General features: G+C 36.3%; 1 protein-coding gene across 3 annotated transcripts; it reads left to right on the forward strand.

Annotated features, from left to right (window-relative positions):
- Positions 1-27,108, forward strand: LOC128233888 (ceramide synthase 5-like). Of its 3 annotated transcripts, XM_052947769.1 has the most exons (18): positions 1-115; positions 2,260-2,513; positions 5,584-5,710; positions 7,469-7,575; positions 8,471-8,528; positions 9,128-9,178; positions 10,282-10,374; positions 16,754-16,860; positions 20,379-20,426; positions 20,663-20,695; positions 20,980-21,182; positions 22,739-22,876; positions 23,449-23,558; positions 24,093-24,496; positions 24,779-25,070; positions 25,313-25,528; positions 25,762-25,843; positions 26,034-27,108. In XM_052947769.1, the coding sequence occupies exons 2-12, from the start codon at positions 2,296-2,298 to the stop codon at positions 22,864-22,866; spliced, it is 1,173 nt and encodes a 390-aa protein (XP_052803729.1). In that variant the 5' UTR covers positions 1-115; positions 2,260-2,295; the 3' UTR covers positions 22,867-22,876; positions 23,449-23,558; positions 24,093-24,496; positions 24,779-25,070; positions 25,313-25,528; positions 25,762-25,843; positions 26,034-27,108. The 3 variants fall into 3 exon arrangements, with proteins under 3 accessions (XP_052803729.1, XP_052803721.1, XP_052803735.1); XM_052947761.1 differs by having other exon boundaries at positions 24,093-25,070; XM_052947775.1 differs by having other exon boundaries at positions 6-100; positions 24,093-25,070.

Consider the following 27,108-nt stretch of genomic DNA (forward strand, 5'->3'; position numbering starts at 1 on the left):
TGCAGGTCGACCGGTCCAAAGTGATATTACACCATATGTTTACGATTGTCGTGTGACTGTACGGCGGATATTTCAGACGGTATAATAGTGATAGTGAATTGTGAGTTGTTTTACAGTGAGTATTGATTGTTTGTAAATTAAACTTTGTTGATGAAATACTAAATACACTTACAAATGATGCATTATCACGAACTCACTGATGTACATGACAAAGGTGATCTCATGTTTACACTGGCGTAGCTCTATGTAGGCACTATAGGTGATCTTCAAAACTGGTGTTTCTAAAAAATAATAATAATAAATCCATTTAAACCTAAAGAGGTAGAGCGAACATACCTCAGGTATAAATAATAGCAATCTTACGTTGTAGCGTTACATTTCTTTTCTATTCGAATATAGTGGAAAACGCCCATTAGAGCATCCTACATTTAGAAAATGGCAATTACAAATAACAAACCGCGCCTGCACATCAATTCTGGTGTAGCTACGCCCATGACTTTATTTGCCGAAATATGATGCTGATGTTGCTGATTACCATGTTTAAACGTAGAACCATGTAATAAAGAATTCCATCCAATACTCCAATAAGTGATTGATAGATGTCTTATGACCAGGCATTACTTTGGTATCAATTAGGGGTTATGTGTAAAGTAAGAATATGTTGAACTAATACTTGACATCATATTACAAACATGCGTTTCGGTCATGATATAATTTCATGTCCCTACTTCAGATATATAATAAGTATCAGAACTATCAACTGCACTCATTGTATCTATATTTTCGGTTATAAATTTTTCATACTACATGCATATATCTGCAATCATTGACTTTTCAAATAGGCTGTTGGGGGGGGGGGGCTGAGGGGCATTACAGTTTAGCATTATTGTTAATGGAAACATTGGCTATTAAAACTAGCGTACTTGTGGATCGGATACTTTCATGATATCGCGTTATTCTTTCGTTATTATTCAGTTACTATATTGTGTATTGAATTTACTTAGGCATTACTTTCAACAACTTTAATGGAACGTCAGTTTAGCTAGAATTATTGCATATGAACAGTTATTTGGCTGGGAATGGCAGGTTGGGAATGCTGCCCTTGAACTGCTGTCTTTGCTATTGTGCAGCATATGGATAAAAATGAGCTTGTAACACACATGTTGCACTGGATATTGTATTTAACTATAACTGCATAAGTTGGACACATCAACCTGAACGAATTCTTATACTAAAATAGTGTACTTTGTGGTTAGCCACCCTTAGCTTTGTTGTTAAAGTGGCACTCTTATTCAAACTCAATGCATACACATGTATAACAAACATAAATATTGAGTGATAAACCTTTAACTACTTACTAAATAACGCATTTATGGAAACTATTCATTACTGATAACAAGATTTTAACTATGTGTTGTCGCGTAATGCCAACGCTCATTTAACTTTCGTGATAGTTCGTTCAGTAAACAACCAAAAACTGTTCAAGTGTTCTAAGTCTTTATTTTTCCACGTTCTTTCTAAGTATAATAATCAGTTTATAATACAGCATGACATTTAAGGTAATCCCGCATCCTAACTGCCGTCCATTAAGGACCCAAGGCCGCTCTCCTTGCCGTGCCTAACCAACTCTAACTCCTAACATTATAATCATGCGTCTATATATACCACTTTTTTGTCTAGCTAGTGACAGTTGTGCATATTTAATTTCTTGTTATATACAAAAAGAACGTATTCTACAGTCATGAACTGTCCAGCTAATTGGACTAAAAGCCAGCGGCTATCACGACTGTCACCAGCTAAGTACCTCTACATTTAATACTTATGATGAAGTATTTGCTTTTTTGTTACAAATAAACTTTGAATTCTACTATTGATTTTTGTTATTACTTTAAAGTGTTTCATATGTAACTTTTATGTTACGTGACACTTTAAAGTGTTTATGCTACGTTACGCGACAGTGTGTAAGGTAGAAATACCGTGTTTTATGCTCATTTCTTTCAAATTCAACACGGTATCCTTCATAAGAACCATTGTTTTCGACATTAATTCATCTTTTTTAGAATGTTAAAACAATATTATTAATTGTGGTTAATCGTGTTTGGGAGTAAGGGTGCATCTTTGCTAAACCTGATAAAATACCATTACTGGGACACAAACTATGCATTTATCAATTTGAAATATGTCACATAAAATGAATCTGATGTCGATGTGTAATAAGTGTCGGAAGACTGATGCTGTTTGAATATATCTGTATTTCAGAGACTGTTGTGACGCAATTCAAAAGAAAACTTCGGAATGATGTCAAACACAAGCATTTATGACATGTTGTGGGATGATAGTATTTGGTTCCCCGTTCGATTTCATCACGAGGATGGATCTGTTGACACCGCATTGGGCTGGTCACAATTGGTGAACAAACCCGGAACCAACACATATTATCCAAAAGTCCACGACCTCCACTTTGGAATTCTGGTCGGCGTCGTCTTGGTAATAATAAGATACGTTGTAGAAACGTAACTATGGCTAAGATGTTTTATCATATTCATGAGCACTGACTGAATTGTTTATCATTGTTTACTTCGACACTGGTTAACAGACTTACTGAGAGATATACAGACGGATATACGAACAAGCAGACTAACTGATAGAGAGACACAGAGATGGATATACGAACAAGCAGACTAACTGATAGAGAGACACAGAGATGGATATACGAACAAGCAGACTAACTGATAGAGAGACACAGAGATGGATATACGAACAAGCAGACTAACTGACAGAGAGACACACATATGGGTATACGAACACGCAGACTAACTGACAGAGAGACACAGAGATGGGTATACGAACAAGCAGACTAACTGACAGAGAGACACAGAGATGGGTATACGAACAAGCAGACTAACTGACAGAGAGACACACATATGGGTATACGAACACGCAGACTAATGATAGAGAGACACAGAGACGGATATACGAACAAGCAGACTAACTGATAGAGAGACACAGAGACGGATATACGAACAAGCAGACTAACTGATAGAGAGACACAGAGACGGATATACGAACAAGCAGACTAACTGATAGAGAGACACAGAGATGGGTATACGAACAAGCAGACTAACTGACAGAGAGACACACATATGGGTATACGAACACGCAGACTAACTGACAGAGAAACACACAGACGGATATACGAACATGCAGACTAAGAGACACACAGATTGATATACAAACAAGCAGACTACCCGATAAAGAGACACACGGATGGATATACGAACAAGCAGACTACCCGACAAAGAGACACACAGACGGATATACGAACAAGCAGACTACCCGACAGAGAGACACACAAATGAATATACGAACAAGCAGACTACCCGACAGAGAGACACAGACGGATATACGAACAAGCAGACTACCCGACAGAGAGACACACAGACGGATATACGAACAAGCAGACTACCCGACAGAGAGACACAGACGGATATACGAACAAGAAGACTACCAGACAGAGAGACACACAGACGGATATACGAACAGGCAGACTACCCAACAGAGAGAAACACAGACGGATATACCAACAAACAGAATACACGATAGAGAGACACACAGACGGATATACGAACAAGCAGACTATCCGATAGAGACACACACAGACGGATATACGAACAAGAAGACTACCCGACAGAGAGACACACATACGGATATACGAACAAGCAGACTACCCGACAGAGAGACACACAGACGGATATACGAACACGCAGACTACCCGATAGATAAACACACAGATAAATATATACGAATAAGCAGACTACCCGATAGACAGACACACAGACGGATATACGAACAAGCAGACTACCCGATAGAGAGAAACGCAGATGAATATACGAACAGGCAGACTACCCGATAGATAGACACACAGACGGATATACGAACAGGCAGACTACCCGGTAGATAGATACACAGACAGATATACGAACAAGCAGACTACCCGATAGAGAGACACACATGCGGATACACGAACAAGCAGACTACCAGATAGAGAGACACACAGACGGATATACGAACAGGAAGACTACCCGACAGAGAGACACACAGACGGATATACCAACAAGCAGACTACCCGATAGAGAGACACACAGACGAATATACGAACAAGCAGACTACCCGGTAGAGAGACACACAGATGGATATACGAACAAGTACACTACCAGACAGAAAGACACACAGACGGATATACGAACAAGCAGACTACCCGATAGAGAAACACACAGACGGATATACGAACAAGCAGACTACCCGATAGAGAGACACACAGGCGGATACACGAACAAGCAGACTACAAGACAGAGAGACACACAGACGGATATACGAACAGGAAGACTACCCGATACAGAGACACACAGACGAATATACGAACAAGCAGACTACCCGATAGATAAACACACAGATGAATATACGAATAAGCAGACTACCCGATAGACAGACACACAGACGGATATACGAACAAGCAGACTACCCGATAGAGAGACACGCAGATGAATATACGAACAGGCAGACTACCCGATAGAGAGACACACAGACGGATATACGAACAAGCAGACTACCCGATAGAGAGACACACAGATGGATATACGAACAGGAAGACTACCCGACAGAGAGACACACAGATTGATATACGAACAAGCAGACTACCCGATAGAGAGACACACAGACGGATATACGAACAAGCAGACTACCCGACAGAGAGACACACAGATGGATATACGAACAAGAAGACTACCCGACAGAAGGACAAACAGATGAATATACGAACAAGAAGACTACCCGACAGAGAGACACAGACGGATATACGAACAAGCAGACTACCCGACAGAGAGACACACAGACGGATATACGAACAGGCAGACTACCCGACAGAGAGACACACAGACGGATATACGAACAAGCAGACTACCCGATACAGAGACACACAGACGAATATACGAACAAGCAGACTACCCGATAGAGAGACACACAGACGGATATACGAACAAGCAGACTACCCGATAGAGAGACACGCAGATGAATATACGAACAGGCAGACTACCCGATAGAGAGACACACAGACGGATATACGAACAAGCAGACTACCCGATAGAGAGACACACAGACGGATATACGAACAAGAAGACTACCCGACAGAGAGACAAACAGATGAATATACGAACAAGCAGACTACCCGACAGAGAGACACAGATGGATATACGAACAAGCAGACTACCCGACAGAGAGACACAGACGGATATAGGAACAGGCAGACTATCAGCCAGGGAGACACACAGACGGATATACGAACAAGCAGACTACCCGACAGAGAGACACACAGATGGATATACGAACAGGCAGACGTATTAACAGAAAGACACGCCGACATATATAAATCAAGCAGACTATCCGACAGCGATACAGACTGATATTGTGGACTTTTAGTGCAATTTTTGCATTTGTATCAATTTGGCAGGGGCAACGCTGAGCTTAGCAAAAATATATTATACTAGATACAGACGTTAACAAATTCTGCGTGGCATTATTTTTCAGGCTGCTGATATTACCCCTGGGATACAAGTTAGGGATAAAGAAAAAGAAGTTAGTATACGTGGATGCTATACCTTCCCTTGAAGCAGTTTACAAGACGAAGAAAAAGCCAGATGACAAACAGTGTATGGTAAGCCGAGTTCGGTTCATAGTTCATAAAGGCTTCCTCTTTTTATGTTGACACACTCGATCCAATGAGGGGAATCTGAAACGCGATAGCTTATTGTTTGAGCGTTCGCTTAGGTGCAAATGGTCGGTTGTTCAAATCCCAGCCACGTCATACTGATAGACGTTATGGTATCAATAGCTGCCCTTTAAATAAAACAATTAAAGTCGTGACGGCGTCACGTCGGAGATAAATTCCCCTAAAACAAGCGGTATCCTGAAATCCGGTCCTAAAACAAGCGGTATCTTGGATTCTGGTCCTAAAACAAGCGGTTTCTTTGATTCCGGTCCTAAAACAAGCGGTATCTTGGATTTTGGTCCTAATACAAGCGGTATCTTGGATTCCGGTCCTAAAAACAATCGGTATTCCGGAAGTTATATATCAGAAAACATCAACGTGTTATTTCTTTACTGACAACTTTACAGTTTATTGTATTCAGAAGGGCAAGGTGAATAATAAGATGAAGATCTGATTATGTGACACTCGGAACTACTGCGTCTTTATTGAGCCAGCTAAATCTAGACATTTGCGCTTTGTTCATGTTTGACAGTGAACGAGGCAAAAACACGCGTATTTCTAGTGCCCATGCAGTGGAAATAATTCTAATTATTAGATGAAATATTTGCTGTACAACAGTGTAGCTTCGTTTCTAATCATTGATTGATGTTCAGTAAACATGCTAATTGTATCTATAAAACATGCTTACCTGACGTTCCAAAATATTGCATGTGAGTCTTCACTCAAGTGTTTAATATCTACGCTGATAGCGGCCAGGGCTGGTGATTTTGCAGAAATATTTCTTTTGAAGTCTGTTTCAGTGTTTTAATTTCATTTTATTTTGCAATGTAAAATTGCAATATATTTCACAGAGTGAGCACCAAAGGCTATAACAAATAATAATATACTTCTGGTGTTCACGAAGTGAAACATACTGCGATTTTTCATTTTATTTTATGCCACAAAAAGATATAAAATGACATTTAATTGTAGTATTTCGGAATAGCGCGCCAAAGTGTATGCAAACTTATTGTCATATGTCGCTGTTTGAAACCAAGATCCTTTACCAAGGAACGCTGATGACAATACAACACTAAACAAGAGACATATATACATCGTCACAAGATGGTAGAGTTGTAAATCGGGACAAAGATTATGAAATCTTTTATATGCATTTCAGTGATTGTTCATTGATCATGAGTTTTATTAGTGAAATGATATTTCACTGTGTCATTTTAGACTCACTGGCCTGTCCCTGTAGTTTTTATTGTTGTACTAGTATTGTGTATTTCAGGGCTTGCCCCTTTAGTTTTATTGTTGTACTATTTTTGCGTATTTCAGGGGCTTGCGCCCTATAGTTTTATTGCTGTACTATTATTGTGTATTTCAGGGCTTGCCCCTTTAGTTTTATTGTTGTACTATTTTTGCGTATTTCAGGGGTTTGCGCCCTATAGTTTTATTGTTGAACTATTATTGCGTATTTCAGGGCTTGCCCCTTTAGTTTTATTGTTGTACTATTTTTGCGTATTTCAGGGGCTTGCGCCCTATAGTTTTATTGGTGTACTATTATTGCGTATTTCAGGGCTTGTCTCTGTATATTTATTGCTGTTTTGTGGTTGTGCATTTCAGAGCTTGCCCCTATATTTCTTATTGTTGTACTATTATTGTGTATTTCAGGGCTTACCCCTGTTCCTTTTACTGCTTTACTGTTATTGTGTATTACAGGGCTTGTCAAAACAGCTGGACATGCCTCTTAGACAAGTGCAAGTTTGGTTCAGAAACAAAAGGAACAATGACCTGACACCACCAATTAAGAAGTTTTGTGATAATGCGTAAGTTGTTTTTGTCATTCGGCTAATGAAGTATATTTGTGAAAAGGGTGTAGAAAATATGTGATATTTTGGCAAATGTCATTTCTATATAGCTTTGTGGTGATCCCCACTGAGAATTGACATATCTTTCAAAAATGTCATTGGTATGCCCCCAATTGATGAGCTTAGTGTCGCCGATTTGTCTATCCGATCGTCCGTTCGTGCGCCAGACTTTTGTCCGGCGAATAATTAAAACCTCCGGTGGGATTTCAATGGAATTTGTAACATAGCCAGGGGGTATACGTTAATATAAATAAGTGCACTGCGATAGAGACATAATCCTACCTTCAGTTGTTGCTGAATTAACTTCACATTGACTTTTACAGTATGCATTATTAAGATAGCTGCTTGTCAGGACCATATCTTAAAAGGCAATAAAGGTGTTTAAATGAAATTTGGATATACAGATTGATAGCAATGAAAGAATGCACAGCGCACAAGAATGTTCATCCCATCGGTTATATCAACTCCCCTTTAGCTTATTATAATAATGACATGTAATTTTGTCCAGAGTATCACTCAAAAAGTCCTGAGGTATTGACTTCAAACGCAATATAACAGAATGCGATATATTTCATTGAGAAATGCAGTGCACAAGAACCATAATTGTTTTTGTACTTGAACAATAATTGCCATTCGTTCTCCTTTATAAATTGTTTTTGTCTTGAATGCATTCTTATAATTCCCCCGACTTTTGTGTCAGCCGCGTACCAGTATCACTGTGCCTGCTTTCACGTACTATCATTCCCTTTTTAGTAAAAAATAAGTTGTTTTTTTCTTTTCTTTTCGAAAAGTATGTTTGTTGTTTTTAATTTGTCTTGACTTTTTTCAATATGTATTAATACTTATGTTTCAGATGGTCATTCTTATTTTACACGTGTTCATTTATTTATGGGGCGACAATTCTTTGGAATGTATGTATACATTGTTGATTTGATTAATTTACCTTTATCACTGCATTTTCATTAATATACAAGGTCGGTTAAAGTATTTATAAGACTTACATTCGACATACATATTAATATGACGTAAGAAGTGGTTAATAATCTTCAAGCAGAATACCAGTCTGCTTATATCCCTATATGATTCACTTTGATGATACCAGTGGGATAAAGTAAGCGTGTATGCAAATGTAACTGTTGTTCAAGATCAGTTACTTAAAATAAAAAAAATGTAAATGCCTAATGTTGCCAAAATGGTGCCGTCTGTGCCAGAGTTGCATTGCTATGTTGAGCTGCATCTTGTCACCCAAACTATAGACATATGTCGTATCATGTACAGTTACTTTCTCCGATGTTGTATATTCGCACATCATATTAAGTCAGCATAGCAAACCGTTCTGTCATTCAACTTAAACGTCCTGTATGTGTAATGTCCGAATCAAGTGATTGGAGGTTTTGACTGTGTGGACGTTGTTTGTTGTTACAATTATCAGTGAAGAGATCTACTTGAGAACAGATAAGGTCAGTAAAATAATATATATATTTTAATGTATAAACGTTTTATTTTACAGAAGTCATGGATATGGAGAACAAAAGACTGCTGGACCAACTGGCCAAAACAGGTATGTGTGTAAACAATGACAGTGTTTTCCTACCATATCTGGCAATGACCACGTTTCAATCACGTGCCATTTAAAAATGTCGTTTAAATACAATGAAATTGTAGTCATACCTTTTCTGTTAATCGACATGATGACAGTGTTGTCATACCGTTTCTCTCAGTGAACACGTTCACAGTTTCGACATGCCATTCCGAAACTAAAGACGTTGGCAGCGCTGCCATGCCATTCTGACAGTAAACACGTTCGTATTGTTGAAAGTTAACCAGACTGCTGTTGTTTTATAATATTTTTTTCGAACCTTCACTGGAATTGTGTTTTATTTCAACGCCTCAATATCATTAATTTCAATAGCCTAGGGCCGGAGTTCTTACCTTGAGAGATCAACAATGCTGAAAATATGAAAACCGCTCGAACGCCTAGCAGAATTTAACTCCTACTTTTCCGCTTTAGTTTGATTTCATGCATGAGAGAAATAATACTGGAGAACTCAGCTCTTCAATTTACCTGTTTACCACTTCACTACATTGTTTTGTGTGCCACTGCCTTTAAAGGGACTGTACACCAGACTGGCATCAAAAAAGTTTTATTTCTGTAACGAATCTCAGGTAAATTATTTAATAAAATGTTTTACTCTTTTATATCATAATTGTAAAAAAAAAAATGTTAAAAAATCGAGTCGGAGTTTGAACCGACGTCGCCAAAAATGCAGTCCAGTGTTGTATCCACTGTGCTACGAAGGCTTATATTAAGCATTTGAAATATTTAAGTTATATACCTAATATGGTCATATCGCGTGATAAAATTGACTAGCCAATCACGCATCAGGAATGAATTCTACTAGGAAGACATACCCAGTAAAAAAATTTAATGGAAATATACGAAAAAAAAGCGATAAAATAAAATAATTGTAAACTATGTGGTACTTCAGTTTTTATTTTTCAATGCAATGTACACATCGATACCAAGTTTATGTCAGTTTTCGACAGTTTTCTTTTTGTTTTCGCTGTTTCATCATACGGAACTTATAGCCCCTTTAAAAGCAGTTGCATAAGCAGTTTGATTACTATCTTAGTACTCATGTATTCACCCATTCTCCTATCCAGCACGTGACGAGTGACCTATACTGGTACTACACCGTGGAGCTGGGTTTCTACTGCAGTCTGCTCTTTACAATATTCACAGATCATAAGCGAAAGGTAATTCTAAACTTAGTGTACAGTATTTTTTGTTGTTAGATTGATGCTTTGTGATCAGAGGACACTCCATCAGACATCATAGAAACAGGTTCGCACCTAGGATATAGTTTTAACAGTAGACTTGCACTATCGAAAGTCTCCCTTACGTAGATAAATTGTTCCTGGGATTTTTAAGGCCCTTTATTCCCCACAGTATTATAACTCCAAACTGATATTGCAGTTCAGGTTGGTTGTACCTGCTAAAAAATCGGGAATCGAAAATTAACCCTTAACACGGTCGGTCTTTACCAAAATACCACCAAACCTATGCTACGACACAGGGTTTTTATATTATCTTAGTGATCGTGTTGCTTTCTTGCATCTGAGTAATCCATAACCCTTTATGCAAAATGTATGAGAATAAAACAAGACATTTTTATTTATATTACAGGACTTTAAGGAAATGACAATGCACCATCTTGCCACCATTAGCCTGCTCTACTTTTCCTGGTTGGTCAACTACATTACTACTACTACTACTGCTTCAGCTAGTACTACCACCACTACTACTACTACTATTTCAGCTAGTACTACTAATACACTACTACTACTACTACTTCTGCTTCAGCTAATACTACCACTACACTACTCCAAATACTAATACTTCAGCTAGTACTTCAACTACACTACTACTGCTTCAGCTGGTACTTCTACTGCCACTACACTACCACTGCTTCAGCTAATTCTACCACTTCACTACTACTGCTTCAGCTAGTACTACTACTACCACTTAACTACTACTGATTCAGCTTGTACTACCACTATACTACTACTGCTTCAGCTAGTACTACTACTACCACCAAACTACTACTGCTTCAGCTAGTACTTCCACTATACTTCAGCTAGTACTACTACTACCACTTAACTACTACTGATTCAGCTAGTACCACCACTACTACTACTAATATTTCAGCTAGTACTACTAATACACTACTACTACTACTACTACTACTACAGCTAATACTACCACTACATTACTACTAATACTAATACTTCAGCTAGTACTTCAACTACACTACTTCTGCTTCAGCTGGTACTTTTACTACCACTTCACTACCACTGCTTCAGCTAATTATACCACTACATTACTACTGCTTCAGCTAGTACTACTACTACCACTTAACTACTACTGATTCAGCTAGTACTACCACTATACTACTACTGCTTCAGCTAGTACTACTACTACCAATTAACTACTACTGCTTCAGCTAGTACTACCACTATTCTAGTACTACTAGTACTGCCACTACACTACCACTGCTTCAGCTACATGTAGTACTACACTACAGCTAGTACATCTACACTACCACTACTACTACTGCTTCAGCTAGTACTACTTCTACCACTGCATTACTACAGCTTCAGCTGGTACAACTTCTACCACTACGCTACTACTGCTTCAGCTAGTACTACTTCTACTACTACTACTACTACTACTACTACTACTACTACTACTACTACTACTACTACTACTACTACTACTACTACTACTACTACTACTACTACTACTTCTACTTCTACTACTACTACTACTACTACTACTACTACTACTACTACTACTACTACTACTACTAGTACTACTACTACTACTACTTTACTACAACTGCTTCAGCTAGTACTACCACTTCACTACTACTACTACTACTACTACTTCAGCTAGTACTACCAGTACACTAATACTACTACTACTGCTTCAGCTAGTACTACCACTACACTACCACTGCTTCAGCTAGTACTGCCACTACACTACCAATACTTCAGCTCGTACTACTACTACTACATACTACTGCTTCAGCTAGTACTACCATTACACTACTACTACTTCAGCTTGTACTACCACTACACTACTACTACTACCACTTCTTCAGCTTGTACTACCACTACACTACTATTACTACTGCTTCAGCTTGTACTACCACTACACTACTATTACTACTGCTTCAGCTTGTACCACCACTACACTACTATTACTACTGCTTCAGCTTGTACTACCACTACACTACTACTACTGCTTCAGCTTGTACTACCACTACACTACTACTACCACTGCTTCAGCTTGTACTACCACTACTTCTACTCTTGCTTCAGCTAGTACTACTACTACACTACTACTACCACTGCTTCAGCTTGTACTACCACTACACTACTACTACTACTGCTTCAGCTTGTACTACCACTACACTACTATTACTACTGCTTCAGCTTGTACTACCACTACACTACTACTACCACTGCTTCAGCTTGTACTACCACTACACTACTACTACTGCTTCAGCTTGTTCTACCACTACACTACTACTACCACTGCTTCAGCTTGTACTACCACTACTTCTACTCTTGCTTCAGCTAGTACTACTACTACCCTACTACTTCTACTACTACACAACTACAACTGCTTCAGCTTGTACTACCACTACACTACTACTAACACTGCTTCAGCTTGTACTACCACTACTTCTACTCTTGCTTCAGCTTGTACTACCACTACACTACTACTACCACTGCTTCAGCTAGTACTAACACTAGTACCTTTACTACTGAATCAACTAGTACTACAACTACACTACTTATACTACTACTTCAGCTAGTACTACTACTACACTACTACTACTACTACTACTACTACTACTACTACTACTACTACTACTACTACTACTACTACTACTACTACTACTACTACTACTACTACTACTACTACTTCTACTACTACTACTACTACTACTACTACTACTACTACTACTACTACTACTACTACTACTACTACTACTACTACTACTACTACTACTACTACTACTACAACTACAACTACTGTTTTAGCTAGCACTACCACTACACTACTACTGTTTCAGCTAGTACTAGCACTACATACCACTAGTACTGCTTCAACTAGTACTACTAATACACTACTACTGCTTAAGCAAGTACTACTACTACACTACTACTACTTCAGCTAGTACTACCACTGCACTATTATTACTACTACTGCTTCAGCTAGTACTACCATTGCACTACTACTACTACTACTGCTTCATATATTACTACCATTACACTACTACTGCTTCAGTAAACATTACTAATACACTTCTACTGCTTTAGAAAGCACTACTACTACACTACTACTGCTTCAGTAAGCATTACTACTACACTACTACTGCTTCAGCTAGTACTACCATTGCACTACTACTACTACTACTGCTTCATATATTACTACCATTACACTACTTCTGCTTCAGTAAGCATTACTACTACACTTCTACTGCTTTAGAAAGCACTACTACTACACTACTACTGCTTCAGTAAGCATTACTACTACACTTCTACTGCTTTAGAAAGCACTACTACTACACTTCTACTGCTTTAGAAAGCACTACTACTACACTACTACTGCTTCAGTAAGCATTACTACTACACTTCTACTGCTTTAGAAAGCACTACTACTACACTACTACTGCTTCAGTAAGCATTACTACTACACTACTACTGCTTTAGAAAGCACTACTACTACACTACTACTGCTTCTGCTAGTACCACTACTAAACTACTACTGTCTCAGCTAGTAATAATACTACACTACTACTGCATTGTACTACATGCATTTTCTTTTATCTTTATAAATGTCTTCAAGACACATGTGTCTGCAAAACCCGGCATTGCCGTCCCAAGCAGACAAAATTGAATCTTTTTTTCAAAATTATAGAAAAATGTATGCTATTTCAAAATATATTAAATATTAAATATACATTTGTAATATTTAGCAAGAATTCAAACAAATCAGGCAACACATCTTCAAGACACTTATGTCTGCAAGACCTGGCATTGCCGTCCCTGGCAGACAAACCAAATTCAGTATCTTGACAAGATTATAGAAAAATGTATGCTATTTCAGAATTTTAAGACTATGATATTTAGCTATACTTCAAATCATGCGTTATCTTTTACTTTTATGTCTTCAAGACACTTATGTCTGCAAACCCCAGTATTGCCGCCCCGGCAGACAAACCAAATTGAATCTCTTCAATAATTATAGAGAAATGTATGCTATTTCAGAATTTAAAGATTGGGTATAATATTTAGCTAGATTTCAAACAAATCATGCATTTTATTTTATTTTATGTCTTCAAGTCACTTATGTCTGCAAAACCCGGCAATGCCGCCCTGGCGGACAAACCAAATTGAATCTCTTCCAAAATTTAAGAGAAATGTATGCTATTTTAGAATTTAAAGATTGGGTATAATATTTAGCTAGATTTCAAACAAATCATGCATTTTCTTTTATTTTATGTCTTCAAGTCACTTATGTCTGCAAAACACGGCATTGCCGCCCCAGACAGACAAACCAAATTGAATGTATTTTCAAAATTATAGAAAAATGTATTCTATTTCAGAATTTATCAAATATAACATTTAATATTAAGCTAGAATTTAAGGAAATCAGGCATTTTCTTTGGTTTTTATTTATATCTTCAAGACACTTATGTCTGCGAATCACGGCATTGCCGTCCCTGACAGACAAACCAAATTGAATCTCTTTATAAAATTATACAGAAATGTATGCTATATCAGAAAGATTGGGTATAATATTTAGCTGGATTTCAAACAAATCATGCATTTTCTTTTAATGTTATGTCTTCAAGACACTAATGTCTTCAAAACCCGGCATTGCCGTCCAAGCCAGACAATCCAAATTGAATCTCTTTTCAAAATTATAGACAAATGTATGCTATTTCAGAATTTAAAGATTGGGTATAATATTAGCTAGATTACAAACAAATCATGCATTTTCTTTTATTGTTATTTCTTCAAGACACTTATGTCTGCAAAACCCGGCATTGCCGTCCCTGGCAGACAAACCAAATTCAGTTTCTTGACAAGATTATAGAAAAAATGCATGCTATTTCAGAATTTTAGGACTAAGATATTTAGCTATATTTCAAACAAAGCATGCATTTTCTTTTGTTTTTATTAATGTCTTCATGAGACATTAGTACGATATTGATTTGGTGACTCAATATGGAAAAATATGGGGTCACCACGTGACTAGTCCTGGATCAATGACGTTGCGTCATTTATGTTGGATGCGTGATTGATATAGAGAAATACTGGCACAAAGGTGTACACATTATTGGTTTAAATCCATAAGATTTTAGGAAAGTGTTTTCCAGGTTACCGTTGCTTTTCATTGAGCACGGGAAAGGCCATCAGGTAAACTCGCAAAGAGCCACACTATCACACTCTTTTTATCTCGCTCAGTTTATTCAATGTTTTCCCCCTCCTTCCTCCTTGGCACGCCTTATTTCGGGCTGCTTTAGGCGGTTTTCAGGATGCCGAGGCTAATTACGCTAGATGCTAATGGTATATAAAACTGGGTTCGGATTCAAATAGAGCACAGGAAACATAAATGACAATTATATAATGATTTTATATAAAAAAATAATTGATCAATAAGGCAACATTTTCGAAGAATATACACCAACACTTTCGGTGGTGAACCCGGAGACCTCCCGTAACATCCCGGAAACCTCCCGTAACACTCCGGAAACCTCCCGTAACACCCCGGAAACCTCCCGTAACACACTTAAACCTACATATACAGTGTTTGACTCACTGGAAGGGCGTGTTCAACGTGATCCGATCCATGTACATAGGAACTGCAGCTAGTCTCGTATATCAGACATTACAGTCTGAAAATATTGGACTAGATAATATAACTTAAAATAGTATATAATTATCGAAACTTAAATGCTTAGTTGTGCCGATTGACAACATTTATAAAACGACCCGGCATTTAACTGAGACTGCCCGCTTGGTGTATAGCTCCACATTTATCCTGCCCATTTTGGTGTGTGTCTCAGTGCAGAGCATACAATTGTCACTCGCTTCACATTCATACGTATAATATTGAACATTTTGACATTATTGATTGTTATAAATATGCAGTCTCAACGTACCCTTATCAAAAACTTGCATCTCCGCAGACAGTTTTGGTAACAGCAGATAAATGGTTTTTACAGTTAGCACACAGTCATCGAAACACAATATTAGTTTTAATGCATTGAATATTATGTCAAAATGACAGACCATTGTAGTGTTGCAGAAAAACGCGCCAAATTGTATGCGAACGTAACGTCATCTTTAAAATGGCGGAGTTGAAATTGTGTCCCAGCCGTCTGCGCGCTAATGTTCAGTTTAATTCATATCAAATTGACATATTCACTGTTTGAAACCAAGATCCTTAATAAAGACATACTGCTGATAATCAATCTTCACGAAACATGAAACATTTATACACCTTGTTTTATCAGTAAAATTGATATCGTTGCATAATTATTGTGTATTTCAGGGCTTGTCAAAGCAGCTAGACATGCCTCTTAGACAGGTGCAAGTTTGGTTCAGAAACAAAAGGAACAATGATCTGACACCACCAATTAAGAAGTTTTGTGATAATGCGTAAGTTACGTCCTGATATTGCCATTTGCTTACTTTTTAGAATCCACAATTCGTCGTTCTTTATTAACCATTACATAGATCAAAACATAATTGAATGTGCAAGACACAGTACAAAAAATGCTTCCCCACTGAGAAAACACTACGTAAGATGAATTACTGGATCTGGATTGAAATAAATGGCATTGTTATACTCCCCAAAGGATGTCATTGTACATCCCATTGACTTCTACAGGAAGCACGAAAAAGGAAGCTACTTGCCCGGACCATAGGTCAAAATGCACTGCATGTATTTAAATGAAGTTTAAAGATGCATGATAACTCCCAAATAAGGTTTAAGACATTGAATACAATTGTTCAACATGAAAACAATGAAAAGATGCTTATGAAGGATACCAAGTTTGATTTAAAAGAAATGTGCAGAAAACACGGTATTTCTACGAAACGAAGAGACGAAATAAGAGATAATAAGAGACGAAAGTAGATCGCAGTAAATCTTTTAGCATTCACCAATCATTTAATATTTTTGCGTTTTCAGCTATTTTACGGTTATAATATTGTCAATAGCAATTAATAGTTTCCGTAAACGCATTATTAAGTGAGTTGTTGAGGGTTTATCACTCAAAATTTATGTTTGTTTTACATGTGTATGTATTGATTTTGAAAAAAAGTGCATCTTTAAAATATAAATCAATAGCAATGAGTGGAAATGCAGTGCGCCAGAGTTTTCATTCGACCTTATATTTTATTCCCTGTACCATACTTTTTATAACGTCTTGTTGGTATTGTCTTCGAACACCATATACAAGTATATAGTTTAAGGAAAGATTAAGTGTACCGGAACCATAACTCTATTTCTTTATTTCTATAATAATTATTCTGCCTTCCTCCCTGCTTTTGTGTCAATTCCTATTTTGCGCAAATGATATAAGTGATTTCAAAACCACTTTAGACAAACCCTCATTTGTTCCAGGCGAAATAGCAAAAAGCAGCAAGCGCAATAACAAAAAGGCGTCTTTATATCTCTTGCTTATAGTTTGTTTGACCTTCATCACTGTGGCAGCCACCGCGTACTGTTATTCTTCTTTTCTTCAGGAAAATGGAGAACTTGTATGTGTGTGCGCGCGTGCGTGTGTGCGTGCGTGTTTGTGTGTGCGCGAGTGTGCGTGTGTGTGTGTGTGTGTGTGTGTGCGTGTGTGCGTGTGTACGTGCGTTGGTGCGCGTGTTTGTGTGTGCGTGTGCATCACTGATATAGATTAATTCGTAAACAGTATACAGTAAATATAATATCAAATTACTCAAAATCTCCCAAAGTAACATGAAACAAACATATTATGAACAAACTTGCAATATCTCAGGAACCATTACCACTTACCGTTAATAAAATATGCCAATTGGAGAAACAATCTGTCCTGCAACCAAAAAATGATGCTTTGTTGAAGCAAGCTTGAGGTACGTGAGCCTAATTGGTTTCCATTCCCCGTGGATTATAGCTTAGTTTTCAGTGATCGTGTTAATGCATTAACCCCAAAATTTACCAATAACTATGTTTTCGTGATTTGTGACGTATTTGCGTCTCTCGTGTAGTGTTTCGCTGCTTTTATCCTAAGGCTTATTAGAAGAATTTGGTAAAGATTTAGGCTCATGTTCTTGCGAGAAGTTTCTATGGTTTTACCTCTGTTATTTTCAACAGATGCTACCGTAACAGAAGACGTAGATATGATGACTTCGGCTTCAAGTCATCTTCAAGTCAGACGTGCTTTATGTGGTTGCAATCTTTACTAGCTAATGATTTATCCGGGTGCCCTTTAAACGTACTCATTGAGTTTTTTTATTCTTTTTTAAAACATGTGATTTATGTTTTCTGAGATCTAATTGATCTCAATCTCGATTGCACTTCATAACACGTAACGCATTGAGCTTTTTTATTCTCTTATCTAAAGTAGTTTTTGAAGTTCAATTGGCTAAGAGTGGATCTCCAAACACTTCAATAAATGTGCATATGTTCAGACATGCTTTTGTTACATTAAGCTATAAGAGTATTTTCACCAAGGGCGGGGACTTTTATTGATCAATATTTTCTATTGAAACGCAGACGTATTTTATCACTTTACAAACATATAAACTATATACATATCCACGTACAAAAAAAACACAATAAAAACAATGTATTGACAACGTCAGTACAACTTCAAATTTATAATTATCACTGAAAAATTTCAATTAACTTCCTGGTTACGGAACTTTCAATTAATGACAATCAATCAAATCTTTACAGCGGTTTTGAACGGGGTAACCTGAGTCCTTTCATAAGATGGGCTGCATTTAACGATAAATTTGATCAGTGAGTCGTTATCAGTTTTCCACATAAGCCATAAATATCGAAGTTTGTATACGAGCTGTTTTAAAAGGAGCAAAATATGAACGGGTTCCAATGCGTTTCATAAGACCAAGAAAAAAAATATTTATTTCACATTTTTTGTATATTTCATTGTAATTAAAAAAAGTCAAGTTGAGATAAATCAATTCATTCCAGGTCAAGGTGCGATATTAAAGAAATGAATTACATTGTTATTATTATTATTATTATTATTATTATTATTATTATTATTATTATTATTATTTATTATTATTATTATTATTATTATTATTATTATTATTATTATTGAAAACATAAAACATCTTCACAAACCTGACACAAAAGCTAGAAATATGATTCCTTTTTAAAAACGAAAAACACAAGAAAAAGATAAAGACATAAATAAGAAAAATATACATTAAACAGACAGTAAATGAAAGTTGCCAACATTGAAATGTTAATGTTTAATAATCTATTAAACAAAATTATCTTTTCTGATAGCAGGTATCGCTATTGGGCATAAGCGTTATAAAAATTACCCAAGAGGACCTTTGCAACCAAACATTCTTTCTTTATTTGTGACTCGAAGTATCCAAGTATACAATCAAGTATATTGTATTATGTCAATTCGGTGGTATGACCAGCTAGTAATGCGATTAGATATTGTATGCCAACATATTTATTATCAGATGCGAAAAGGAATAAATAATGTAATACTGATACTTTCAAATATTCCCTTGTTAAAATTTAATCATGTGTTTTAGGAAAATCGTGTTAAGATTATACAAAATGGAGTGGGTTGGGAAGAATAAATGCGGCGGTGACTGAAAACCTAATCATTATTCTTTTGGCCTCATGTGCGGTTTTCCTACTAACATGTCATTTTAAGAGCATCGTTGCTAAGCGATGCACATCCTACTGTGTTTAATCTAATTGTTCACTATCATATGTTCATGATAGCTTTTCCGTCATATGCTTTTAAATAATCTATAATGCTTACCCAATATTCGTTTTCGAACAAAGCAATCGAATATCATGGACATTCAGTGCCGAGTAATGAAAGTGTGCGTAAGACTCTCCAGGTAACGAACTCATACATGACATACCATTAATGAAACTGTTTTATCACTTTGTAAATTTAATATTACATCTTACTTTTAAGGAAAGCTCCGGTAACCCAACATGAGGCATGTGGTAATAAGGAGGCCGGGTATGTTTGTCATAATGAACTATGCATACAAAAGCCATATAAAACAATATATTGAATTATATTAATTAATTAATATTGCTCTGAGAATGAAATGAATTTTAACAACAATATATTTAAACTGTTTTTGATGACACATTTACGGCAGTTCTAAAATTGGCCGAAGCATGTTTGCAAATTGACCGACTAGTGCATCTTGATTCAACTACAAAGTCGATTTCCTCCTTTTCTTATTTCAGTTCCAACGCTGTTAGTGTAAATGTCGCAGACAAGTAAGTAGTTCACGAAGAAACAGAAATCAGTGATTTTCGAGAAAAAAGTTTGAATTAGCTTTTTATTAGATATTTCGATAAGTAATCTGAAAGGCTATTTTTCAATGAAGTGATAGAAAATCATCTTTGATTAAGTCGGTTTTTTAATTAAAAATGACTAATAGGGCAATGTTATCCAAATGTAACGCATATGGAGTTATGCAAGCTACTACATAAATGATAGAAACACGCACCTTATCAGGAAGTGCATAACAATATGCCAACATCGCAACATGTCATTCTAGGTACAAACTTTCATTGTTCGAGAGACCATTACCACTAATCGTCAAAACCGATGCTGGAGAAGGAAACACACTGTCTTACAACCATGATACCTTTGAGCGTACCCTAAGCCAAATTGAGGAGCCATTATGTGTCATAGCTGTCGCTGGATGCCTGAGGACTGGAAAATCGTACCTACTAAGTCGCCTTGTACAGAAGTGTGGTGGTGAGTAAGAATTATTAAGTTGTGAAACTATTATTATGGAAAGAAAAGGATACCTAATTAGATGTTGAGGGTACGAGTATTGTTAAGATTTAATAACTAGGTCGTCTATGTCAGAAAAATGGCGAACGTCCACAATTTATATTTATCTTTTGTTCTCCAGTTAATGTAGGGAGTTCTAATACAGTAGGAAATAATGAATACTAAATCAAAATAAGGAAATTACCAAGGCAATCGTGGGCGTGTCTTAAAATTTTTGGGCATTTTTGCAATGGAAAATGATGACGTATGCGTACAGTTTTGAAAATAAACCAGTCTCGAATGTAAATCTCAATGACAGGCCCATTGCTATGTTGTAAGATATCCTACGATGAGCATATGACTTTTTTCAAATAAGGGGTCATGTAAGGTCATTTAAGGTCATAAGAGACTTTCCTAAGATAGTCCATCGATTGTTCAACGTCAATCCTACGTACATTCTGACTGCGACTATCGTGATATAATTATTCGATTTCAACTCTGTCAGATTTTACCTATTTGCCATGACAGTCAAACGACACATATTGTGTATGTAACCTACGGTCCCTGTCACATATGTCGTAAAACAGGTATACAAAATGTCTACAACAGACAATCACTGGCTTATTGAGAAGCTCATTTTCCAACGACAAACAAACGACAGTCGAATGAATGCCCTATGAAATGTTTCTCCATATAACTCCCTTCTTGCGAGATAATTATACGACTGTCATTCTTTGGATCGACAGCCTTGACATATTGTCCCACAAAGGTCTTACAAAACGTATTCTCTTTGTGAACGCTACTACGCAAATCTCCAAAACATACTTTAGTCCTCTCTGAAGTATCCCCGCTTAAAGTAATGTGAAAAATATATAGTATGTCTTATGTGGTAGATGCTTAAGTAATTTTAAAATCCATCACTACCAACAGATTTCAGTGTAATAGCCCTGCTTAAATCAGATGACAAAACAATTCGCGGTATTTGAACGGGGTATAAGTAAGCATTGCGCGACAAGTGCGACAAGGCGTTTTCAAATCAAACTTTATTCATTTGTTTTTGTACTTGTAAATATTGAAATTTGGTATTTATTAAGACTTTTTTTTGAATATTTCGTCAAATTCTACAAAATGAACTTGTTATAAACACGAATGTAAATGTCACCCAGTAGAAGGAATACAATTTCAGTACTATGTAATCATCGTTATCGTATACTTTTACGAACTGAAATATGTAATTCCTGTATTTCATAAACAATTAGTTCTATATAAAACGGAACGGAAACAAGTAGAGTTCAGTTTCTTTGTCATTGACAACTACGAAGCATAGATTAAAATGTATTTCTTATAAGTATTATGATAATCATTTATTTATGTTTACAATCGATATAGTTTGTCCATGTGTTGCAAATAAGGCCAATCTTGTTACCTACTCATTAATAAATATTTTAACCCTAATTGAACGACATGCGTTGCGAAATTTTGCCCATTTTAAATTGTCTCAATTTGATATACATTTATTGAATTAAACATATTTATAGTTTCAGGAGAATGTTTCAATGTTGGACATTCAGTTAATGCACACACACAAGGCATATGGATAATGTGCAGACCTCATCCGACTCAAGAAGGGAAAGTTATTGTTTTTCTCGATACGGAGGGCAGATGATCCAGAAAAGGTTTGTTTCATTGATCTTAGGTCTTTATGCGGTTTGGACAGTCCATTCCGGCGATGATTGAAGAAAATGCTGAATGGAGTACCGTGTTTCCGAACTTATGTGAAAACATAACTATTTCGAAATTCAACAAAGGCGCATATGTTTAAAATTTATCTTTTAAACAGGTTTGAGTGCTGTTCAAAGAGTTTCAATCAACGAAACTTTCCGCGTTCAGCACAGTGATTCGACTGTGTTTCAATGATAATTGAACTCTTTATGAGGATTATACTGATGTATTCAACCTTTACAAGTTAAGTTCTACACATGAAAAAAAGATCTGAAACAAATATTCAACATATTCAATTTACGATTAATGTAATAAATTGTATTTTAGGTAGATTCTTTTTATATCAACAACATCTTTATATCTTCTTTAACACAAGCAAGTTCACATTCCGAAAATACAAAACATAAGTTGAATTCATTGCTATTTTGTGACGCACTCAATAACCAATCAACCGCTTCAAATTCCTAAAAGGAGTGCAGGCTGCATTTATTGCCATTGATACAAAAAACATAAACCTAATTTGCAGGTTGATATTCAGGAAGACACTTGGATATTCCTCATTGCAACGTTGCTTTGCAATGTACTTGTCTACAATACAAAAGGCGTATTTGATGCATCACACATCAGCAAGTTCCGGTAAGGAATTTCAAATTATCATGTTTAACGTTTTGCCTGTCAAATACTTGATGGAAGAAAGATAAGAGGGCGGTTGCGTTTGTTTTAATGACATTCGTTTTCCTTAAAAGTTAGATTTTACGTTATATTAACATGGTTCAAGTCAGAACACATTTTTTAAGACCGATGACGCTTGATTTGTTTTAATATGATATTTTTTGTCAGTCAATTTCATTATTTTGCGACAAATAATTTCCTAGATTGTTTTGCTACAAGCGCTTAATTGGTAGTTGCATTCGGCCAACTGGTTTCCTTATAATAACTAAAGTGGCTCAAAATATGGGTTTGCCTCATTAATAACAAATAAAAATACGTGAAAATTACATCTGGAGAGTATATGCTCGTGAAGTAAACATAGGTCAGGGAGTTTCTTGTGAGTTATTTGAGCCACTGCAAACAAAGAGTTTACCGCAGTTAGAATAACATTTGACAAAATAGACACTATTCATTTTTACCATAACAGAAAACATCTTCATCTGTTTTCTGAAATTACAGGTTTCTTAAAGTGGTTCATTCTAATATGACGGTTGCAAAAGGTGCAAGTGAAGACGACAGTTTCCTTGACTTCTTTTTACCGAATTTGGTTCTTGTTTTACGAGATTTTGGACTCGAATCCGATATATCGAAAGAGGTATTCCTTGAAAAGCAATTAATGTACAAGAAGGGGAAATCGGATATTGTTAATGAATTTAACGAACCGAGGCGTCTTATTCGAAGATATTTCAAGAGAAGGACATGCTTTGACATCCCCATCCCATGCACGAGGCCCGACCAATTGGAATCTATGCCAGATTCAAAGATAGAGTCCGAATTTCTGCAGCAGATAAACGACTTGCACCAATACCTTTGCAAATGTAGCCCAAAGAAACTCATATCAGGAAAGCCTGTAAATGGAAGAAGTAAGTCTGAAGTAAATTTCCGATCAAATCTGTATTCCTATCTTTGAAGGCAACACTGTCCCTCTAAGTTTAATCCTCAGTTGAATTGAATGATCAAGTTATAATCGTTAGGGCGAGTTTTTTATGTTAAGGCAAGGAAAACAGCTCAACTTATTGTATTTATATATTTATTATTATTTAACAAATAAGCCCTCAGATTCTTAAATTACTTTGATAACAACATACTTAAATGCATCAACATTATTTCATAAATGGGAACACTGTTAATGTTTATTCAACAAGTGTTTGTCTAATCTACTGCTGAGAACGCTGATAATAAGCTACATGAATTCCGTGAAGGAAAACACGGCACCGTGTTTAAACGATGCTATGAAACTGATGGCTTACGAGGAAAATCAGTTTGCAGTACAGAAAGCGTCAGAATGCTATCAAGAAGAAATGAAAAAGAAAATGAATAAACGCATGCCAAATGAGAAAGGACTTATATCAAAATGATTGCATGGAAGTGGCTGTAAAGAAATTGCGAGAATTAGTTGTGGTAGATGACGGGGATATATTTCACAGAAAAGCAGCAGTAAGTAGGCATTTGGGTTTGGGGATCTTAGAACTGATAAGGCTATAGCTGAAGAGTTTGCGTAGTAAAGTTATGTTGGCTCTGTTAAAGAAAACACTATAGTAAACCAAGATTGTGTTTTGGCTAATGTGTCAGCTTCATCTTACTCAAAGTACATATGTTGAAAGTGTTGAAAAGGATAATCATTAAATTTGGTTATTGCTTAACAATTTCCTTTGCAAGCGTTTTCTCTTATATTTTAGGAATGTTTCAAAAAACATTTGGAACTATTCAAGTCAATGATGGAAAGAAACTCCCTTGAAAGAAGTAGAAAGTCGATAGAAATACTGGATATGGAAATTCAACGGAAAATCAAAGAGAAAAAGTATGCACATGCGCATGGTTACAACGAATACATTAAAGACATCGACACTCTTGCTGATGAATTCACAAAGCAGGAAAGTTACCATGGATCAAAGGTAAATTGGTGATATGATATTAAACTTTAGCAATCTTCTAAGAGCAATTCCAAGTATTGTTTACCTTCCTTTTCAATATATACGTTTTTGATGATTTTATTTTCCTGTTTTAATATTGTTTAAATTGTTATTTATCCTAAAGCATTCATCACCTACATGAATTGCAATTCAAATATATGGCGAATCATTGTGATAAGATACTGCAATTTACTGCAATAATACTATATCTACAGACAAGAGCTGCCTTGCAGGAATATATGGATTCAAAGGTCGACGAAGAGCAACAAGTTTACGAAATGGTTAAGGACAAAACTGGTACGGTTAATGGATTATTTTCGGAGGCTTTTTAACTATATATTTAAATCAGACCAATACGCCTTAGCTGGAAACATGATGATTTTGATGAATGTGAGAAAACTAAGAAGTCCATGGAAACATACTTATTATATCACATCGCGTAAATGTGAAAAACAATGGCTTATTTCACAAACATCATTCTTTTCAGACGATGAAGTTCATCGACAGTTACTTCGCCTTCCACGTACATAAGTGCAGATTCCAAATATTACTCCAAAGGAAGAGTCAGTCAGAAAGAGGGCGCTAGAGTCCATTGAAAAGTTTGAGATTCATGGGCTTATGAGAATTGGGTCGCAATACATTCAAAATCTGGAATTGAAGTTACAAGAAATAGAAAGAGCTAAGGCCGAATTATCAGAAAACAACACATACTATAAGCAACTTGTAGCAGAGTACAATGTCTGGTTGGACAAGCCAACTTCTCAGAAGATCAAGCTAATCCAAGGTCGATCCAAATGCTGAAGCCTGTCTTAACGGACATCCCTGTTGTCGAAAAACCATCAGAAAATCCAGACGGTAAGAAGCCGAAACCGAAGAAACAGCCATCCGGAAAACCAAAGTGCCCAATACTTTAACAAAGAACACATAAGGATAAATATTATGGTGATGTTACTATATTTTATACAAACATCGTTTGCGCATAACGGTCTAGAAATAGTCACATTTGACTTTTAGTTTAAGAAAGCACATTACAGAAATTTCGAGTTGTATTCTGTAATGTTGGGACACAATAAACTGCGACTACGTATACCCTTTTTTGTGCGTTTATTATTGATTGTATTTCATATATTAAGTATAATTTTACCAATGTAATCGGACATTTCTCGTTAACTTTTATGCTCTTTGGCAACTGTGTGTTATTTATTCAGGTTTATTCATAATCAAGTATAAGGATGTAGCAAAACGGTTTGGTCAGCTCATTGTATTTTTAGATTAGTCGAATTCCTTGTACGTTAGTTTCTTTTTCTTTTTGTCTATGATATAACTCTTGTATTTAGACAACTGTATTATAGGTTAACCAGATGGTTCATTCCCTTTTCTTTCAAAAGGACTTTCTAAGTATGGAACATGTCATTAGTAAAATAGTTTAAAAACAAATTGAACTTTATTTATTTTGTAATTGTATGGCACATCAGAAGTTAGCCTGCATTATCATATAACAACTACAAATTTTGTTACATGCACTATATAACTATTAAAGCATAGAAACCGATAACGGTGTT

This window comes from Mya arenaria, chromosome 1, assembly GCF_026914265.1.
Source record: "Mya arenaria isolate MELC-2E11 chromosome 1, ASM2691426v1".
NCBI lineage: Eukaryota > Metazoa > Mollusca > Bivalvia > Myida > Myidae > Mya > Mya arenaria.

What these genes read in the sequence shown, in the direction of transcription:
- LOC128233888 (XM_052947761.1), top strand. Translation starts at nt 2,296, where the DNA reads ATGATGTCAAACACAAGCATTTATGACATGTTGTGGGATGATAGTATT. An exon ending in AAGAAGTTTTGTGATAATGC is followed by an intron (nt 16,861 to 20,378) that starts GTAAGTTACGTC and finishes CTTACTTTTAAG; the next exon opens with GAAAGCTCCGGTAACCCAAC. An exon ending in TGTGGTAATAAGGAGGCCGG is followed by an intron (nt 20,427 to 20,662) that starts GTATGTTTGTCA and finishes TTCTTATTTCAG; the next exon opens with TTCCAACGCTGTTAGTGTAA.